We start from the raw sequence: 21,947 nt of genomic DNA on the forward strand, positions 1-21,947 counted from the left end.
GTATAGTAAACTGAATGACTGCTGGGAAATGATGTAGGAGTGGGATTCCCTCTCAATGGCCTATAAAAACCCAGAGGAGAGGCTTCACTCCTCACACTTTCACTTCAAGCTCCAGCAGCACTTTCTACTTTCTTTGAAAGCTCATCAAACCATTGGAGCATTTCTTATCTATTTTTTCCTCTAGCAAACAAGTCATGGCATTTTTACCCAAAGTCCTTCCTCTGCTGCTGCTCGCAGTAGTTTGTGTTCAGCTTAGTGGAGGTAAGACAATTACCTCAATTACCTTGTTATTTATTTTGGACGTCTTGCTGTTTTTTGTGCAGAATCAGAATCATGCATTTTAAGTTAATCTTTCAATGTTGTTCCCTAACAGTTCTAGCTGACGTACGGGACAGATGCTGGTGTGTGGAAAATTTGAAGAAAGGTCTCCGAAAGGACACTATTGAAGAGTTCTCCATTTTACCCAGTAGACCATACTGCAACAAAGTAGAAATCATGTAAGTGTCAATCTGTTAACCTGCATGTGATAAAACATAATATATGCATGTGATATTAAACATAGCCTATTATATGCAGTGTAGGTATATGCAATGTATTTTGCTTAATGCATAATGTGTTTTTAACAGGCTTATATTGAAAACAAGTGCAAAATACACTTGAATTAAAGATGCATGCTCTTAAAACAAGTCTTACTCTCTTATGCATTGTTGCTTATCAAGTAAATCTATCTTTTTGTTTGTTGTTGATATTATATTGGCAAAAAGCTCCAATCAGATTCATTATAATGCTATAAATTACCTTGCATTTCACACAGTTGCTAAGTAGACACAAATAGGGATACACATATCAGCTTTGTAGACTGAATCAAATTAATTTGATGTGTTTTCAATGTTTGCAGACTGACACTAAAAAATGCGAATAATTCAAGTAAAGGCATCGAGCGCTGCTTGGATCCAAACACGTTGCAAGGAAAGAACCTGCAGTCTTGCTGGAAGAGGTACCGACATTTTTATTATGTCACTGTTTTTAATCTGTAGTAATCAAATAATAGCAGGCAATATTTGCCACACTAATCTAATGGGACCAAATATACTCTGTAACACTTTGCAATAAGGTCTTATTTGTTATCATTAGTTAATGTATTAACTAACATGAACTAACAATGAGCAGTACAATTGTTATTAATCATCGTTAATGTTAGTTAATACAAATCCAGCTGTTCATTGTTTGTTCAGAGTGCATTAACTAATGTTAACAAATGTAACTTTTGATTTTAATCATTTTTTAGTACATGTTGAAATTATCATTTAATTTCATCTATATGTAGATGGATTGTTCTTAGTTCATGTTCACTAAAGTCGTTACCTAATGAAAACTTCTTGTAAAGTGTTATCATATATACCCTAAACATGACGGTATACTTAAGAATATCTAGAGATTATACCAAAGTTAAGCATTAAAAAGTTAATGTCCTTAATGCTCTCTAAGACAATTCTCAGGCTAATGTTCACATATAGTACACTTCATATATGCATTATATTAATGTGACTTTTTTTGTTTGTTTTGCAACAGCAAGAACACCAATAACACCTTCACTTTTAAGATGTCCAATTGCCCAATGACACAAAATGCCTAAAGCCAGAAAGGAAAGTACGGAAGAGCAAGGGAGAACAGAACGGGGGATTTGGAAACTCCAGAGACCCTGCAAGTGGAATTCAATCCGGTCACATGACCTGGCACTGCCCAATCAAAATCCTGGGATTTGAGAGCTGGCCTCATGCAGGGAAATCACAGAAGAGCTGAAAACAGCAGGCCGGCTGCCAGTAACCGCAGACACAGATGTTGTCGACAAAAGAGGTTTTGTTACAGAATTCACTTGCTGTATGACTAAAACACTGAATGTATCATTACTCCAAGCAGTATTTAAACTATATTTAAAAGGTTTTATAATGAGTCTATTTAAATTATTGTACAATGTGTATTGTTAACGTGCAGTTACACAATTTCTGTCTGATCAGACCCTTTAATGTTATATGTGTAGTGTATTAAAATTGATTCAGTCATATTACATCTTTTTTTTTTTTTTTTGTACATGACGTGTGTCAAAACATGAAGTATTTTTTTTGGCTACCTAACAAAATAATTTTTTTCCAGTGCTCTTTTGTACATTTTTTTTTTTAATAAATTGCATAAAGCAAATTTCAAGTTATTTTGCATATTTATTTTCCACATCCATTATATTTCCCTCTTGATATGAGAATAAGCATGTGACTAATTATATAGGAACATGTTAGTTAGCAGTAATGAATACGAGACGTGGAGAAAGGTACTGTCCTGCTGAAGTAACTTAGATTTTACATGAGCTCCATCTGCTGGTCATGTCTAAAAATGTACACTCAAAACGCTTCAAAGTTTGAAGAATGACAAAATAATAATTTGGCAGATGCTTTTATCCAAGTGCCTTGCTCAAAAGTGTGTGCTTCAAACCTTTAACCATTATGCCACTCCACTATTAAGTCATTGGTTCATTTTCTGCATGCAGATTTTTGTCAATGAGGGAAAAAAAAGCATGAATTCATTAATTATTATTATCATTAATTCATTCATGCATGCATTTTCAGTGTTTGCAGACTGACACTAAAACTTGGAATACATCTGAAAAACATATAGCCTACTTAATCCCATGTCATTGCCTGCATGGACAATGTAATAGGAAAGTAATTAAATTTAAAATATATTACAAATAGATATTCATTAAAAATTCAAGGTAAGCCAATGAATGACCTACACTTTCCCATCACAAATCTACAGCTATTTAGATTTTATATTTACACCCTGTAATGGTCTAGCATGTTCGATAACAGGGTGGACTAAAGACCCGTTCAAACCAAGGAGGATGATAAATATAACGATAAGGACATAGTTCTAAAAAAGTATTTTGGGTATAAAAGAATAGCGGAGTCCAGAACAATTATAACGATAACAGCACAGAGAAAGAAAAGATAGCATATCGTGAATCACTTTCAGAACGATTTTTCCCCCAGGTGATGAATGTTAAAAACACTGAGAGCCAATCAGAATCCTGCTTTAAAGAGCACGAGCATTTAAAGCGGCAGACGCCAAAACTGAAGCGCGTGCTTAGAATAAACAGAATTATTTCGTCCTGGTGTGGAGGCTGATATAGTAACCTATTTATTATATTTTAAAATAAAAGTCATCCATGTGAAAATACATGTAAGCAATAATTATTTTTAAAGACATTTTGTGTTACTTCTTCCAGCCCGTTATGCGATCATTCATAGTCACTGTCAAAGTGTCAATACTGTCGTAAAGGGCAGCGGACCACATCTTGCACGGAGGACATAAACTTGGACAGAAGGGTGTGTGTGTGTGTGTGTGTGTTCTACTTTCTCTTCTCTCAGGGGAAATCAAAGCTTTTCTCTGGGTTTAACTAAGAGGGAGTGGAGAGAAGAATAGATCCTCAATAAACTTCCACACTGTCAGTCTTTCTGTCTCTCTATCCTTCCACTCATAACTCCCAAGATATACTGCAAAATCAAATTTTGGGCCTGAACTCAAAACAGTGGTGGGCTCAATTATAGAGTTGAATAAATATAAAGTTCTTCAAACTCAAGCAAGCAAGCAAGCAAGCAGGCAGGCAAGCAGGCAAACAAATAAATATTATGCTACTCTGTCTGTTTCAGTTGTAGGCCTATACAGGTGATATTACGTTTTTTCTAACGTAAAAACTATCATACAAAAAGTGACTATAAAAATGTGTTTTTAAAAATGTATATAATTTAATTTAAATCAGCAAAACTCAGATTCACCTTAGTGTGTCCATTCAATGAAGGCTCAAGGTTTTCTAGTAACTTCCACATATGGAGAGTCCCAAAATAATGAAAATTAATAGTGTAATCAAGAATCTCTTGAGGCCTTGCAGTACTGGTCCTCCAGTGTTTTGTCAAAAAAAACAAAAACGGACTCAATTCAATTCTTCAAAAGTGCAATCTGCAATTCCAGCCAAGGACTGTTATTGGCGATATGACACAAAATCCCTTTCAAAAATGTAATAGCACTCCCAAACAGGCCACCGGGGACAGTTTCCATTTTTTTTTTCAGTTTCCAAGACTGACCAGATTACTGAAATTCAATGATGGTATATTAAAATTTGTGGTTACTTGGCAGATGCTTTTATCTGAAGTGACTTTTTATCTGAAAACCGGGAGCATTCTGGGATATTCCCACCCACGCGCTAAGATCAAAGACCGGGGTTGCGTCTGAAATCACATATTGTCTGAGTAGGTGCTATATTTGAATTTACTTCGGGATCATTAAAAAAGTATGAAATTCGGACATACTACAACCGCCATGTCTAGTGACCTACCAATGCCAGTTGCATCACTTCACTGCCATTCATAAACCCTCTCTTCCATTCATTAAATCCATAATTAAGTTTTTGATGTCACAAACCCTCAATATGACACTCCCCTTGCAAGGAAGCTTGTTCCTAAAATATAAATATAATATTTTCATGTATAAAGACCCATTTATACAAAAATAAAAATACTTACAACCCTATAATCCTATATAAATTTTAAAAATTAAAACAAAAATCTATATGTTTTTCCTGCCTATTATTATAGTACTGTTATATGTTTGAATAATTCCACCCAATAAAATAAAATATAATATATGACATCATATTTATATATATATTTTTGGATTCCACAGACTCCAAATTTGATGATCCCCTTGCAAAAAAAAAAAAAAAAACTACATTACATCATACTTGTATATTTATTTATTTAATTTTTTATTCCACAGACCCCAAATTTGATGATCCCCTTGCAATATATTACTGTACAAAGACCCATATATAAAAAATATATAATCTGGAAAATGTATATACTTTTGTCTGCCTACCAGTAGAGTACTGTTAAATGTTTGCATAACTCCTTTAGGTTTGGAGCTCAATAATATCCATATAACAATTTTCTAATATAAATATAATTTCTAATATAAATCAAAGACCCAAGTGCTATAACCATGCTATCAGAGAACGCGGCTCATTCGTAGTGCATTTGCCTTATATGATGCTCCTGGTGATTTGATGTATTGTTTCTAAAAAAATTCTCATTGAACATCTCTCCCATACACAAACTTTGTCACATGCATCTATGCAGTCCATCAAACGGTTCGTTAGATCTGCAAATATTTTATCTATGATGATGAAATACAACCCAGGTGTTGTTGATGCCACCATCAGAACAAAGGAAAGTGTAAATCGTATAACGCCGACTTGTATGCAATATTCATGTGTCGCAGTTCAAAACGGCTTTCACACACTGGACAGATTGCCGGGTCAGTCAGGCTGTAAATAATGCTGGACTTCAATTAAAGCAGCTGATGACAAGGCTGAAAACACGCTGCATCAATCAGCTGGTTGGATCTGAGATCATGTTGGACAGTGACACCTCTCTGCGATTTATTTCAGAGTGAAGGACTATGATTTTTTATGTTTCACACATTCTCTTGGGTCAAAGCGAGATCTAATGTCCTATCTTGCCAATCACACTCTCATGGACCAATGTTAGGAAGCTACTTTGAAAATGTAGCTTGTCAAGCTACAAGCTACTCATGATAAAAAGTAGTTCAATGACAGTCAAGCGACTTTTGAAAAAGTAGTTAGCTACACTACAGGATACTAGTCTAACGGTTTAAGTAGTTTGCTTTACTTTATTAATGACTGTTGCTACTTAATCCTTCTTCATCTTCCTTGGAACTAATTGTGACAGAATACTGGACCCAAAAGAGAAGAAAATGGATATTGGAGTACAGTGCCCGATTCTGTCAACTGGCTGTGAAAACGGACCTTAACGATGAGACACTAAAGTCTCTGTATTGGACTGGAGCCAATTATTATCCCCCCCTTGACGTACCTGACATGAGTGAAGGAATGTGGAGAGATCCTCCGATGTCTGCAGTGTTTCTACCCTCAGCTGATGCCAAAGTTAATGACCACGTCTTTCCCGGAGCTGAGAGTAGTCGCCCAGTCTGATCAGGTGTGTTTGCTGACTTCTACCTATGAGCCGGTGGGAAATAGGGAAGAGCTGGATGAGGATGACAGCCTCCCTCTGTTAATTCCACCCAGTCCGCTGGCCAAACCCAGCTCAGAGACTGCTATGCCGTTAAGAATACACCCAACTTGCCTCTGTTCTCACCTCCTCTGCCCAGACAAGTCGGTCCCTCGACCCCGCCTACGATGGTGCCCTTCAGTCCCTCGGCTCCTCTATTGGCTCTTACCTGTTAGTATCCACTGTGGACTTCTAGTTCGCCAGCTCAGCCAAGGTCTGTCAACTCCTGTATTCCACCTCAGACCTCCAGGGCCTTAACTCCAACTCCGACTTCGCTCCTCCCTCCCTCGGCTCCACCCGGGACCATCGTCCCATCGGCACCACCATGCTTTCTCGTCCCACCGGCTCCAGCTTGGCTGGAAATTGCCCTGCCTGTGCCGCAGACTTTTGAGGTTACACCTCTGCACTGCCCTCCAGGGCCTTTGTTGTCACCCGGTCCCTTCAGTTTTTTGGCTCTACCAGGATCTACATACCTTTCGGCTACACTGCTCGTTGTCGGACCACAAACGCTTCACATAACGCGTTCTGTAACCTTTATGTTTAGTTGGTTTCATTTTCATGGACTTTTAGTTTGTTTATCTCTAGTTTCCTTTGTTCTAGGCTGAATCCGAAATTGCCCCCTATACCCTCAAATGGGGTTTAATGGTCAAATGGTCAATTATTTGAGGGGACAGCCATTTGTAGTGGTGTCCGAAACCATAGTGGACTTTATCGAGTGCACTCATTCAATCCCACAATGCACCGCAATAACGAGTGTACGGCCGATGTACGCTCAACGGCTGTCCGAATTCACTCACTCGTTTTCATTCACTCCTTCAATTGAACTGTATTAGTGGACTAACGTAGGGACTAGTGATTGCGGGTGTAGGGGGCGATTTCGAATTCAGCCCTAGTTTCCCGCCACTATGTGTTGTCATGGTGATTTATTTAATGAGCACAGCTGTCTGCATTGAGTTCATTATCATTGTGTATTTAAGTCCCTCAGTTTGTTTCCTTCATTGTCCGGTGTACGTGCTGTTTAGTTTGCGATTACCAATTAGCAAAACTTAACTAGCTACATTAAAGTGGGCAGTATCCTTTTAAAAATATCTGATGATATAATTTCTATACTTAAAATATTTAATTAACATTATATAACTTTTCAGATTATGCATTAAATAGCCATGTTACTCTTTTTAAATCATTGCTTTGAAGTTCACACCCAGTCATCATGCAAATTAATCATTACACTACAGAAATAAAAACATATTAATTGTGAATATCTTTATATCACTTATAACAACTTTTAAATACAACAATACTACTACTACTACTACTACTACTATTACATTGCATTTAAATGAAGATACAGACCTTTAATAAAATGTTGACTTCTAAAGCACAGCACTGCAGTCAGCCATGCGCTGCGGTGACGGTTGCCAGCTGGACATAAACTGGAACAGTCTGAACATTGTTTCTGGTCACTGACTCTGGTTCTTTTATCCAAGCGGCCAATTTTTGTACATCTATCTTTGTGAGGACATTCACTGACACAATGCAATCACTAGCCATCACGGAAAACTTTGCAAGGATAACGATTTTGGATATTGCGATCATTTTTCCCCCATCATTCTGTCCCCATAACAAAGGGAAGGGGCCACACACACACACACACACACACACACACACACACACACACACACACACACACACACACACACACACACACACACACACACACACACACACACACACACACACACACACACACACACACACACACACACACACACACACACACACCAAGTTCATTGTTAAGATCCCACATTAATTCATTAAAATTTGACAGCAGTAACAATACAAGTAGAAAATGTGGCATTTTGGCTGTAGCTAAGGTTGAAATGGTACCTTTAAAGAATAAACTATTTTTGCAAGTGATAAGTATGTTGCTTCTTACTTCCAGCAAAGTATTATACACTGGTTTATTGAGTAGTATATTTGTTGTTTGCTCCCGTCTCTATGTATTGAGCTTGTAATGTCACATATTTGCCCAAAGGGGGCAGCAGAGGCACCTTCAAAAACATCCTCATCCTGCATCAATATGCCGAACAAATCTATCCTCACACTGGTGTGCCCACTGTAAAGGATTGGCAGGTCTTCTGAACTGAATCCATTAACCTTTTAATCTGGTTCTCTTAAAAAAAACACACAGGTGACCCACCCCTTGCAGCATCACAAAAGGAGTTGTGTCAGGGTCAGCGGAAGCAAGCCGAGGGCCCAGCCCGCCATTTGTCCCCATCTAAGAAGTGTCATCCCCAATCAGACTCTTAGTTATTCACAGGCCCACTCAGAGCCTAAGCGCTGCACCCTGTTGTGGTGTGACCCTGAAACTGATATGCCAGCTCCGGACAGGCGACAAATTGTATAAAAGTTTTGAGCATGGCGACAATAATGTGGTGCAGAAGTCTCTGATAGCTTTCTATCACTTGTAAGTAAGTTTTCAGAGGCAATTTGCGTCAAAGCCGACTGTCATAAATGAGCAATGTTGGAGAACACGAGGTGTTTGGTATGTTAGGCCGCGTTTACATTACATGGTTCATGTGACCCATTTTTTTCCTCCCATGTGGCTCAGATCGGATATGAACTATAACCAGGAAAAAATGGATTCCTATTATTCTCAGATTGGTTACAAGCCTAAATAGAATAAATCTGCATTTAACAAACAAGCATTTGCGTCTGCCATGTAAGCGGACAGATCGGATATTCCAGTCAATGTGAGTCGTACGCCATTAAATAAGCGACGGTGGCGAATGACACCAACCACGATCACATGACTCTTTTCAATGGCCCAATGGAGGACGAAGCCTCAACCCGATGTTTTGCTGACTTTTAAAATGGTCTGGAACGCAAAACCTTGTAGCCTGTAGCGGGTTGCATAAGCTGCTTAGTCTAGTCTTAAAAGTTAGTCATCTATTTGTTTTTCTTCAAGGCTGGTTCTAACTTTTTAAAGTCATGGTAGATTAGTCTAAATTTTGAATTGGATAATTAAGAAAGATTACCACTTGTTTAACTGCTAGTTGGTATTGTGGCCATGAATTAACAATTTGTTCCCACGACTTATATGTCAGCATATTTTACTAATTCCTTCGTTTTAAGTCAATCATGTGCACAGTTTAATTATCCATTCCCTCATTTTACTAAAACGATATATGTGTTTTTAGACTGTAAACAAAATTCTGTCCAACTCAACCTGGAGCGTTGCTTTGATTCCCAAATGACTTTCAGGTTTCAAAAGCAACATCTTTGTTCCTGGTGATGTTTGACGATCTTTTGTCGGGCGCAGACTTTTGACACCTTTTGTCAAGCACGGAAATACACCAAAGACGACCAAGAATGTTTTTTGTGTTAAAGTTAAAGTTAAAACATGCATCCTTTAGAAAGCAGCCCTCCCCTGTCTTTCTCCCCAGCAAACATAAAGAATTCTAGAGTATAAGCGCTCTGATGATTCAAAAGAGACAGAAAACAAGACACAAGCCACCACAACAAAAAGAACAGAAATGAAACGCTACATGACGAGCCGAACGCTGCCAAACCGTGACATACTCCCACCAGTTTCGAGTGACTCTTAAATGACTCCCAAGGTTTTTCCACTGGAAGAAAGAGAATGATCACGCTTATTAAAAGCAGAGATATCGCAGATCAAGGAGAATTAAAAGGGCAAAAAAGGGAGATGGAGGAAGACCTTCTCTAGACTCCGAGGGAGATTGAACATCATGATAGGGAATAGAGATTAGAGAGAGAGTAGAGCAGAGATCTCAAAGCCCTGTTTCAGCAGATGGAAAGCTCCTAATGAGGAAGGAAGCAACGGACGAAGGTAAGAAAGGGTCAGTGAAAATGAGAATGTACCTACACGACCCAAGGCATTGGATCAGAGATTTATGGTCACTGAGAGACGGAATGAAATCGACTTTTATAAGGAGAACTGAGATGGGGTGTGTGCCTGGAGAGCGCTAAATAGCTTTGGAGGATAAATGTCAAGGTACAACCTGAGAGGAACTCCGTGTAAAGTTATATAGTACATCTCAACCTTCTGGGTTTTAGTAGCTTAAAGGGGTCATATTGTGAGGAATCAAATTTGCCTTGATCTTTTCAAATAAAAGAGGACTATGAACACGTTCTGTGTCTTTCAGAACTCAAAACTTCCTCCACAGTTCAAAGAGAACATTTATTGAAACTAAGCTGCAACGGAAAACTGAACATATTTGAACAAATGATGTCCACATTTACGAATCAACCATCTGGTTTTCATAAATGTAGCCTGCAGGACAGCACTGTACAACATTTGTACAACAAATTGTACAACCATTGTACAACAAATGATAAGAGTGAAATACATGCTGTTCTGGATATTCCTTAGCGTGCAACAATGAAAATGACAGATAAATTGAATGATAGACAGATAGGAAGACAGAAAAACAGATATATAGACAGTTAGATGATAGACAGACAATAGACAGATAGATAGATAGAATTACCCGTAGCAGATCTATACAGGTGGAACTGGGGAAGGTGGAGGGTTTCTGAAGTGCACTGCAAACTGCTACAGCAAACGCTGACCAAGTATTTGAATGTTGAGCAGAGAGCTCATTGGCTGCTGATACAGCAGGAACCAATCAGCTGTGCCCTATAGAGAATGATGTGATTGCAAGCAGATTGAGTTAAGGACCTATTAGCCAGTGCCATCTAGAGTTTCATGACAGAGCTTTGTATATATACAGATAGATTTCTTTTTTTTTGTGAACCTGAAACATTGTGCAGGGTTCCTACACCTTTTGGCCAAATTAAATTACAACTTATGTACACATAAATAACAACCACAGAAATCTATGAAAATCGCAACTTTAAAATATATATTTCCAAGTTTCCCATATCTACGGGAGCCCTGAATGCGATACAGGCTTTGTAAATTGCAAGCAATGCTAATGAATGCTAATGCTAATGAAGGATGGTGCAGTGCAAAACTATAGTCAGCAAAGCCACAACTCACAAGTTTGTGCTAAAAACGCCTTAAAGGAACAGCAGCAAAAATATTCCATTATTAATTCTAAGAGTCAGAAAATGAACCTTACATAAATGTAAAAAAAATGTTTTCAACTATGTGGTCCTGTTCATCGTGGGCAGCGATGCACCAACATTATTGTTCAGACATGAACCTCTGAAGGGTATTTTCAGTCTCAGGAGAATAAAAATCACCACTGACGTCAAAGGACGGCTGACCGTAGTGTTCAACACCAGCAGGACGTCAGACCTCACCTGAAGCTATTGTAGCTTTATTATTGACCCTGAAAGTTTCTGCTAACATGGCTTTACCTTGGGGCTCCTCCAGAAAAAAAAAAAAAAAAGATCAAAGCAGAACTGACGTGAAGCTGGTTAGTCCAGCGTTAAATGCATGGGCGACATGTCCAAAAGACGTTTCATAAATCCCTGAATGATGCACATTTAGCTTTGCCCTCATCGTTGAGCGTGCAGACCTCCGTCGACAGGGGTTCAAACAGCAACAGAGTTAGACCTGAGCTTTGACAGCCAGTGACTTTCTCTACAGCAACTTGTGTGGATCAGCCCCAGGGTAGCTAAGGTAAACACCAGGTCAGAGCGAGGTGAATGTTGAATGAGGCGTGATATGCCCACCAAAAACACATTAGCTATTGAAAAGAGAAACATTAGAAGAGCTGGATTGCTAGTTAGCATTTAAAAATACTGTCCAATTTTCACATGCGAAGTCAAACAGTATGTGTAATTTCTATATCAACTTAAAGTATCAACTGATCAATGGCATGATTGAAAACAAGTTATGACTAGAAAAATAATATACAATGTAACAATTAATGACAAAATAGTAGTAAAATAAAGTGAAGTATAATATAAATATATAAAATATAAATATATTTTTTGAATGATGTCTCATATGCTCATCAAGGCTGCCTTTATTTGCTCAAAAATACTGTTAAAATATTAATATCCAGATATTTTTTATTTTTTTTTTACGATTTTAAATAACCATTTTCTATTTTATTATATTTTAAAATGTAATTTATTCCTGTGATCAAAGCTGAATTGTCAGCATCATTACTCCAGTCTTCACTGTCACATGATCCTTCAGAAATCATTCTGATATGCTGATTTATTGCTAAATTGTTATCAATTATTATTGGTGCTCAGTAATTAATAATGATTCTTATTATCAATGTTGAAAACATGCTGCTTAATATTTTTTTGTGGGAACAGCAGGGTTCTCTGATGAACAGAAAGTTCAAAAGAACAGCTTTTTATTTGAAATATAAATTTTTTGTAAGATTATAAATTCTTTGCTGTCATTTTTTAAATCAATTTTATGCATCCCTGCTAAATAAAAGTATTATTTTATTTTTTAAACCTTACTTACCACAAACTTTTTAATAGTTATCACATTTACCAGATACATTTTCAGCAGCAAAATCTGTTTTCAACATTGATGATAATAATAAGAAATGTATTTTCACATCAAACATTCCTCTTGGTGTGAACAGGCCTTTACTTTCTTCTCTTCATGTTTAAATACAGAAGGTGGTTTTTGGCCAGAATAAGTTGCAATGTTAACTGTTTGTGAAGAAGTCTTTTGAAAGAGTCCTATAAAAGTAAGTTTCACAAGTGCACGAGCAGGACAGTGGCTTGTGTCCAGACTGTCCTTACAGGTTGATCACTGAATGTCTACAATCTCAATATTGATCTGCTGTCCAATGAGGCAAGACTGAAGGCTTGAATGTTGGGAGCTCTGAAGTGGAAAACTGTCTGCATCTGCTGAATGACCGGGTCAAAGTGAGTGTGAAGTACTTGATTACAGTATCTGGCAACAACACTGTTGTGCTGGGCTAAAAGATAAAGCTCAAAAATGGTCCATAACATAGAACAGCACAATTGCATTGTTGCTTTATAACAGTGTTTCTCATTGATTTGTTTGTCACTGTTATCAGTAAATAGTTTTTTTAATTGAAATGATTACAATTAACATCTAATGTAAATATTGGTATCACTTTAAGGTTAATTTTTTTTAACACTAATTAACTACATCAATAAACACAACAAAAAATACTTCTAAAAGCATATTTTAACATTAGTTCATATTAATTTCAACATTTACTAATACATTATTAAAATAATTAAAACATTAACATAATATTATCTAATTGACTTGAGCTGACATGAACCAACAATGAACAGCTGCTTTTGTTTTGACGTTAACAGATCAATAAATACTGTAACAAATGCATTGCTCATTGTTAGTCAAGTATGGGATAATATTTATTTTGCTATAATAATCGGCTGGATGTAATTATCCTACTTATCACATGGCTATTTGCCACATAATTAAATAAATAATTTGCTTTTTAAATGCAAAGCTTCCCCGAACAAAAACAGTTCCTAGTATGCAGCTTTGAGCCTAGATGAATGACCAAGTTAAAAAAAGATGGACGTAACTATATTAGCGTCCACACCAATACACAATAATGTTATGTTAATTATAAGCACACTTCAGTTTTGTCGCCTGCCACTTTAAATGCTGGAGCTTTTTAAACCAGGATGGATTCTGATTGGAATTATACATTTCTATGGCAACAAAATCAACATCAAAATGAATCTGCAGCGGTCAGGTGGTACAGCGATCATGTGGTACAAGTTGGAGCTCTCAAGAGTTTTCAAGTTGTAATTACAAGTTCTATGAGGATGTGAACGCTTTTTACAAGTCAGAATCTCGTAATTGCGGTAATTCCGACATGGCGTGAACGCACTTTAAAGGGATAGTTCACCCAAAAATAAAAATTATGTCATTAATAACTCGCCCTCATGTCGTTCCAAATCCATAAGACATTCGTTAGTCTTCGGAACACAGATGAAGATCTTTTAATGAAATCTTTTAATGAAATTTGTGGTAAATTAATTGTTTTTTGCACAAACAATGCACTCACGTTGCTTTATTAAATTGATGTTAAACCACTGGAGTCACATGGATTATTTTAATGATGTCTTTACTACCTTTCTGGGCCTTGAAAGTGGTAGTCGGGTAGACTGTCAATGGAGGAACAGAAAGCTCTCAGATTTCATAAAAAAATATCTTCATTTGTGCTCCGAAGATGAACGAATGTCTTAGGGGTTTGTTACGACATAAGGGAGAGTAATTAATGACAGATTTTAAATATTTAAATATATTCCTTTAAATGACCTCGGAATATCACGACTGACCAATCAGAATCAAGCATTTCAGAGAGCTGTGCAATAATGTTAGTTAATGCAACTAATGGGACATTATTGTAAAAAATGTCACATTTAACATGTAAAATTGAATGAAAGAAAGAAAGAAAGAAAGAAAGAAAGAAAGAAAGAAAAACTACAACAAAATGAATTTTCTGCTCATGCTCACCTTTCTCACATCGCAAAATGATTCCCGGTGACTCTTTCACTGCAAATTGTTTTCACCGTTAAAGATTTTTAACACTGCCTCCGTGCCCCCCAACAGGATGAACCCCACACTGCTATAAAACAAGAATTGCGTACAGCTGTTAAGCACAGCTTGGTTTTTATTTCCAGTTTTGCAACACCACCATAAAAGAAAGGGATGTAGCTTATTACCTAACCCTTTTTTGAGTTTATTTTGGTGCAGTGTTGGACTGGCTCATATTTTTTTTCTTCTCTGAGTTGCAGAGATCGTCACATAATGGCCTTGAACCGCTTCGGCTGAACGCTGCTGTCGACTCGTAACGCTCCACTGACAACAGCATGAAAGGCTCAGCTAAAGATGCTATGCCGACAACAGAGAAAACTATGGCTATGTGAGGGGAGAAAATGAAGGGGGCAAGAGAATGCAGCAAACATCACCACTTTAAAGACATTAAAAATGTCTCAAGGGACTTTTAAAATATGCTCTATGTAAAATGTTACACATATACATCTGAAGTCATTGCTAGTGCCTGGCTGAACAGTTTGTCAAGGCTGAAAGCTCTCAAAGTGATAAAACAGTGTATAAAACGGCCTTCTCGTCCTCATTCTGTCTCAAAGAATGAAGCCAAAAAGTCACAGAAATGGGTATAATACAATGGTGATACTATGTATTTGACCACAAAGCCACATACAGTACCTTCTGCCATTGATTTTGTCCAGCCAAGTACAAATTCACAAATTCATCAGACGGTAAAGTCTCCGAGTGCTAACGTATGTGTTGGACTGCTAACAGGCATTAAATGCTAATTGTATACCTGGGAAAGAGCATGAAGGATGTTTTCAGATTAGCGGCCTAATGGTACAATTGATGTGGGCAAATAAACCCATTGCCACGTCTATCTGTTTGCAGCACTGTGAAGTTATCAAGCCTGGTGACACAGAGGGCCCTATTTTAACGATCTGAAACGCAAGTGTCAAAGCGCAAAGCGCAAGTAACTTTGTGGGCGGGTCTTGGCGCTGTTGCTATTTTCCCAGCGGGATAAATGACTCTTGCGCCAGGCGCAAATCTAAAATGGGTTGGTCTGAAGTAGCTTCATTATTCATAGGTGTGGTTTGGGCGTAACGTGAAATAAACCAATCAGAGCGTCATCTCACATTCCCTTTAAGAGCAGACGCGCTTTGTTCTAAAGCGGATTCTTATTATAACGGCGGATTTGCCAGACGCGCGCCAGGAGCTGTTCACAGCCAAGGAGAGCAACGCTCTCGTCAGGGACGTTGGGGATGGAGAAACCCACCCAAATTAACTTCGGTTTAAAAGGTGTATGATAATTTGGGTAAATGTGTAAGCTAGATGTATGCTTTTATAATAAATTGTCTATCTATCTATCTATCTATCTATCTATCTATCTATCTATCTATCTATCTATCTATCTATCTATCTATCTATCTATCTATCTATCTATCTATCTATCTATCTATCATAATAATGTATGATTTGCAAAAATGAAAACTGCTGCTTCTGTGTAGATTAGAGAATCAAAGTGTATGCGCGTTGTGCACACGCTACATTGATTATGGCCAAGCATGCGCCCTTAAATTAGCATATGAATAACATGCACAACGCGCCACTGACTTTAAACTATTTTTTCCTGGTTAGTGGCGCAATTGTTTTCTAAACCTGCAAAATAGCATGAAGGAACGTTTGCGCCGGAACACGCCTCCTTTTTTGCGCTGAACCGCCTAGGGAGCGCAAGTTCATTCCCTAGTTTAGCGACGTGCTTCTGTGGAGGGAAAAGCGCGCTTTGCGCGGGTGCAAAATAGGAATGATACATGCGTCAGTGTACAAAGTCAATTGCGCTGGGTGCAAGATAGGGCCCAGATACTTCATGTTGAAACTTCATGTTGCATAAGTAAATCCTTCATTAAAAAGGGAACACAAAAAGAGAATTGTTAATGAATATGTAGCTGTTTTATAAGACATAAGAGACATAATGACAATGACAGTGCCAAAAAACATAAAAGTAGTCATACAATACGAGCATATTCCAAGTTTTTCGAAGTATGTTATATATATTGTTTAAAAGTGTTACATTTATATTTTTATAACATTGCAGTATATTTTGTTTAGTTGTCTGTTCAGAATAATGGGAGAATCACAATCTCTATTTGAAACACAATTTATGTAGAATTGTGCAGCTCTACTTTTGATGCATCTTTTTTCTTTTTTAGATAAAAATATTTTTTTTGCCATACCTGTCAATGGCCAGTGACTTCAGAAAATTTACCAGCCATAAATATTTTTTTAACAGGCATGAAACAGTGTTTGCAAAAACAGGCAGTAATGGCACAAACATTTTAGACACCAGTAAAAATTCACAATTCTCTATTCCAATTTTGATACCACAGCTAAAACTACTAGCCAAACTAATATATACAGTATATACTGTATATATATTTTATTATTATTGTTATTATTTTTTAAAATATTAAAGATGAGTAGTAAAATAAAAACAAAAATTAAATTACAAGCAAGAGCACAAATAAATACAATATAACAAAAGACACAAATTAAATAAACTGCTTTCCAGGTTTTTCATGTAGGTCTGACTGTAGTGTTCAGGTATATAAATTTAATAAAGTAAGCAAATGTAAAATAACACGGCATAGTCTTCACTGTATATATTAACATCCTTATTAATTAATCCTTATCAAAGTTACAAAAGTTATTCAGTCAAGAGCAGTGAGTGATTATTTTTCTTTGTCCTTTGTTGTTTGATTAACATTATAAAACACAGCAGGATTATTAGGCTGCTGTCGCTTTAAGAGCGAATCCACGGATCCATTATACTGATACACATGCATTATTTACATTGACTTAAAGTGCCCCTATTATGGATTTTTGAAAATGACCTTTTCATGTAGTGAATGAAAACATCCTGCAAAGTTTTAAATTTGAAAGTTCACCGTATATAAAGTTATTATCTTTCAAAAGTAAGAGTCAACTCGGAGTCAAAAAAATGAATAATTTTTCAAACGAGTCATAAGCCGTTTCGTTGTGACGTCAAGACGAAACATTAGCATATTGCACGCACAGACACCAGGGAAAACTTGAACGCCCTCAAGCTGGCAGCTGATTCCTGTGGAGACTGGATAGCATCATGTCGAGAAGACGCTGTGCTCTACAGTGTAGACAATGACGGTAAAGCCAGTTTTTTTCACTGCCCAAGGACGAGCATATGAAGAATCAGTGGTTAAAATTCACCATTACCACGATATCACAGCAGTATAATCCTAAACTGCTGTGTTTCATTTATTTCACTGACGACTGCTTCTCAAATCTCGGAGTTCAATGCAGGATTCGCAAACCGTTTGCTCTTGAAAGATGGTGTTCAAAAAACTTTTTAAACTTTTTTGTTTTATATTGGTAGCAGGTAATAAAATATATATACAGTATATACTGTATTAGTTTGGCTAGTAGTTTTAGCTGTGGTATCAAAATTGGAATAGAGAATTGTGAATTTTTACTGGTCTAAAATGTTTGTGCCATTACTGCCTGTTTTTGCAAACACTGTTTCATGCCTGTTAAAAAAATATTTATGGCTGGTAAATTTTCTGAAGTCACTGGCCATTGACAGGTATGGCAAAAAAAATATTTTTATCTAAAAAAGAAAAAAGATGCATCAAAAGTAGAGCTGCACAATTCTACATAAATTGTGTTTCAAATAGAGATTGTGATTCTCCCATTATTCTGAACAGACAACTAAACAAAATATACTGCAATGTTATACAAATATAAATGTAATACTTTTAAACAATATATATAACATACTTCGAAAAACTTGGAATATGCTCGTATTGTATGACTACTTTTATGTTTTTTGGCACTGTCATTGTCATTATGTCTCTTATGTCTTATAAAACAGCTACATATTCATTAACAATTCTCTTTTTGTGTTCCCTTTTTAATGAAGGATTTACTTATGCAACATGAAGTTTCAACATGAAGTATCTGTGTCACCAGGCTTGATAACTTCACAGTGCTGCAAACAGATAGACGTGGCAATGGGTTTATTTGCCCACATCAATTGTACCATTAGGCCGCTAATCTGAAAACATTAAAACATAAAAATATTACCAGCCAACTGGCGAGTGACACTGTTTCATATACTTACCAACATATACATACATATACATACACATATATATATATATATATATATATATATATATATATATATATATATATATATATATATATATATATATATATATATACACATATATATACATACATACACACACAGATAAATATATATACACACACAGATAAATATATACACACACACACATATTTTTCCCCCTCACATCACTGATTGCAGACATGCAAATGACATTTAAGGACTACCACTGAGAAGACTACCTCTTAATAATATCTCGAATGTCGATCAGTTCCTCATACAAAGCTATGATATGACTTCAGAAGACTAGATTACCTAGATTGTTTTTGTTAATAATATGTTTGTATTCATTCACCTGTTTCTCTTCATCAAGGGTGTTCTGATGACTACGGCTCAGTGCCCTATACACTGCTGTATGCTCTCTAGTTGGGCGGCACTCAGCAGCCTTTGTTTCTAAGCCGCCTGTGTCTTCAGATGCCATTTTGCATCCATCAGCTACCCTGTGGGGAAGGGGAAATGTAAATTTCAAACCAGAGAGGTGGGAATTAGGAGACAAAATGCATGTAGGGACAAATAAAAGAAGAAAGAGCGCCCACATTCTGCTCCACCTCTTACATGTCTCTTCTGCAGCTGAGCAATCTCTCTCTCCTCCTATGAGCACTCATGCACTGACTCAGTCGGTTTTTATAAATCAAAATTAAACAGATCAAATTAAGTGCTAATTAACATCAAATACTGTATTTGTTAAACATAACTATTTTTACTTTGTATATCGAGTCAAGGAAATGTCCTTTTGTGAAACAAATATGCACTATTTAAAGGTCCCCTATTATGCAAAATTCACTTTTGCACGCTGTTTGGACATAAATGTGTGTTGGCAGTGTGTGTACACAACCAGCCAATAGTGATAAAAATCCACTCACTCCTTTTTTATTAATCCCCATAAATCATCAGCAGTGTCTCCCAACGACCTGTTTTCAGAATGCATTTTTAGTGACGTCACTAAGCACAGGCCCCGCCCACGAGTGTTGACAGACACTGCCGTTTCAACATAGACCCGCCATGATCGAGTTCACAGCCATGAGAATGTCTCCCAAGCGTTGTAGGTGTTGTGTGGCTGGATGTATTAATCCACATAGCTCTCTCTATTTACTCCCGAAATCTGAGGCAGCCGCTGAAGACGAGGTGGAATTATTTTGTTTTTAAAGAAAATGCTCCCTCAACTCTACCGAAATTCGTTTATGTACTTGCACACTTCTTATAACTTACTGTGTTTACTCAGCTCTTACGGTGGTCTTCTGAAGTAAAACTGACGCTTCATCTTTTGTGTTTATTAAACTCATCAGTATATGTTTGATCATCATTCGGACCTGGTCCGAAACAGCAGACTTGTAGGCTATTAATAATGGATACATACAAGCAGATGACAAATACGTTATAACCGTAATTAAACTACTAAACTATACCTGTTACATCTCTATACAGCACTCTGACTCTGTAGGCATTATTGTCCGACTCGAAATGAACACTGTTACTGAGAGTTTCTGATATTATCATCATTCCGTGAGATGAAATTGTCCTGAGACTGAGCGCGAGCTCATGAAGCTCCGCCCCCTGTGCCGTGCAGCAGCAGCTTATTTGCATTTAAAGGGCACACACTAAAACAGCGCGTTTTTCTGAGCCACAAAAAATGACAATTTAAACATGCTGTAAAAAATGATCTGTTGGGTATTTTGAGCTGAAACTTCACATACACACTCTGGGGACATCAGAGACTTATTTTACATCTTGTGAAAAGGGGCATAATATGGGACCTTTAAGGACATCAGAGCACCACAGGGCTTGAACTGATGATTAGGCTTATGTTTTAATGTTTCATCCTTCAGCACAACTGTATTGTTTTTGATGAGACTTTGTAAGATCTCTATAGCTCTATGTTGAATAGAGTATTCCAGCAGTGTTGTTCAAAGACAGAGGAACACCAGATGAGCAGCGACATCTGTGCAGCTTCAAAGTGTGCTGCGGTGTGATAATGATCTCTCACTCATTTGGACTTTTTTTTAAAATGTCACAGACCTTAATTCAGCCATTTAACCAAAACCCATTGACTTTGGGACGATGGAGTCAGAAGTGCTAAAACTTGTTTCCGCATTTTGGCCTACAAATTTACATCACACCTGCACTACTCTATATAGAGATACAAGGTTTCGGCCAGGTATTCTTATTTGTTGCATTTCTTTTTACTTATTTTTTGGAATGTTTTAATTTTCCATGGCACACCTGACAACCTGTCACGGCACAGTGCTTGGGAAACACTGCTCTAGAACACCATGCCGAGTGCAGCACTCTCTGTTTGCAGCTATACTGCAGTGAATGCGGTTTAAATCTCTTGTGGAAGATCAGTGTGAAGACTCAGAACACAGCAGTGCTTGGCTAACCATGGAGTGCAATAGTTCTCTAAAAAAACATTTCACTGTTAGTCTTTCCTCCATGTGGTATGGTAATAAAATGTGAACTTTTATCCCTCAGGTCTTCTGAATTTATTTTTGTGTTTCTTTATTAATTTGGGCCTTTATTTTGTTTCCTTAGTGGGTGCTGTGTGTCTACAATACCTTGTGACAGCCATTTATTTTGAGTTGTTTTTGCTCCCTGAATTTTTCCTTCATCTTTTCCAACTTGCTGGAATGGCGTTCAGGTTGGAACAATACTTCAATCCTTCACTCGTGCAATCCATGTGCTCCTCGTTCCCTGCTTAAACTGAGGGCTGCGGGAAGGGCCTACTAATATAAAGACAAAATAAAATAAGATGAATTTCCATTAGTCAATGGAATGGTGGGTTTGAATGTTTACAATTATCGATGGAAATGTGTTATTTAGCCTAGGGCACCAAGTGAGACACGCTCCCCCCCCCCCCCCCCCCAACCTCAAGAAATAATAATAACAGCATTGCATACCCCTCAAGACATGAGTCCAATAAAGTTTGTTTTTTCATTGTCCTACATTTAAATACAGAGGATCAGAGACTCAAAATTGATTTACCTGTTCAAATTAAATTTCCCTGTATCCATGCAACTGTGAAATTAGTTGTAAGTGCACTATACTAAAATAATGAAAACAGAAAAGGTTACTATAGCACCTCGTAGAATTGCGTGACTCCAGTGGACGTGGGTGTCTTGCACAG

General features: G+C 37.2%; 1 protein-coding gene across 1 annotated transcript; it reads left to right on the forward strand.

The window, feature by feature from the left end:
• cxcl18b (chemokine (C-X-C motif) ligand 18b) lies at positions 1 to 2,199 on the forward strand. The gene is made up of 4 exons (XM_084107288.1): positions 1 to 261; positions 374 to 497; positions 899 to 997; positions 1,573 to 2,199. Exons 1-4 carry the CDS (start codon positions 195 to 197, stop codon positions 1,634 to 1,636), a joined length of 354 nt encoding a protein of 117 aa, XP_083963414.1. The 5' UTR covers positions 1 to 194; the 3' UTR covers positions 1,637 to 2,199.
• The last annotated feature ends 19,748 nt before the right edge of the window (positions 2,200 to 21,947 follow it).

This window comes from Abramis brama, assembly GCF_963993115.1.
Source record: "Abramis brama genome assembly, chromosome: 2".
Lineage (NCBI taxonomy): Eukaryota > Metazoa > Chordata > Actinopteri > Cypriniformes > Leuciscidae > Abramis > Abramis brama.

What these genes read in the sequence shown, in the direction of transcription:
- cxcl18b (XM_084107288.1), top strand. Translation starts at nt 195, where the DNA reads ATGGCATTTTTACCCAAAGTCCTTCCTCTGCTGCTGCTCGCAGTAGTT. An exon ending in TGCAACAAAGTAGAAATCAT is followed by an intron (nt 498 to 898) that starts GTAAGTGTCAAT and finishes CAATGTTTGCAG; the next exon opens with ACTGACACTAAAAAATGCGA. An exon ending in CTGCAGTCTTGCTGGAAGAG is followed by an intron (nt 998 to 1,572) that starts GTACCGACATTT and finishes GTTTTGCAACAG; the next exon opens with CAAGAACACCAATAACACCT.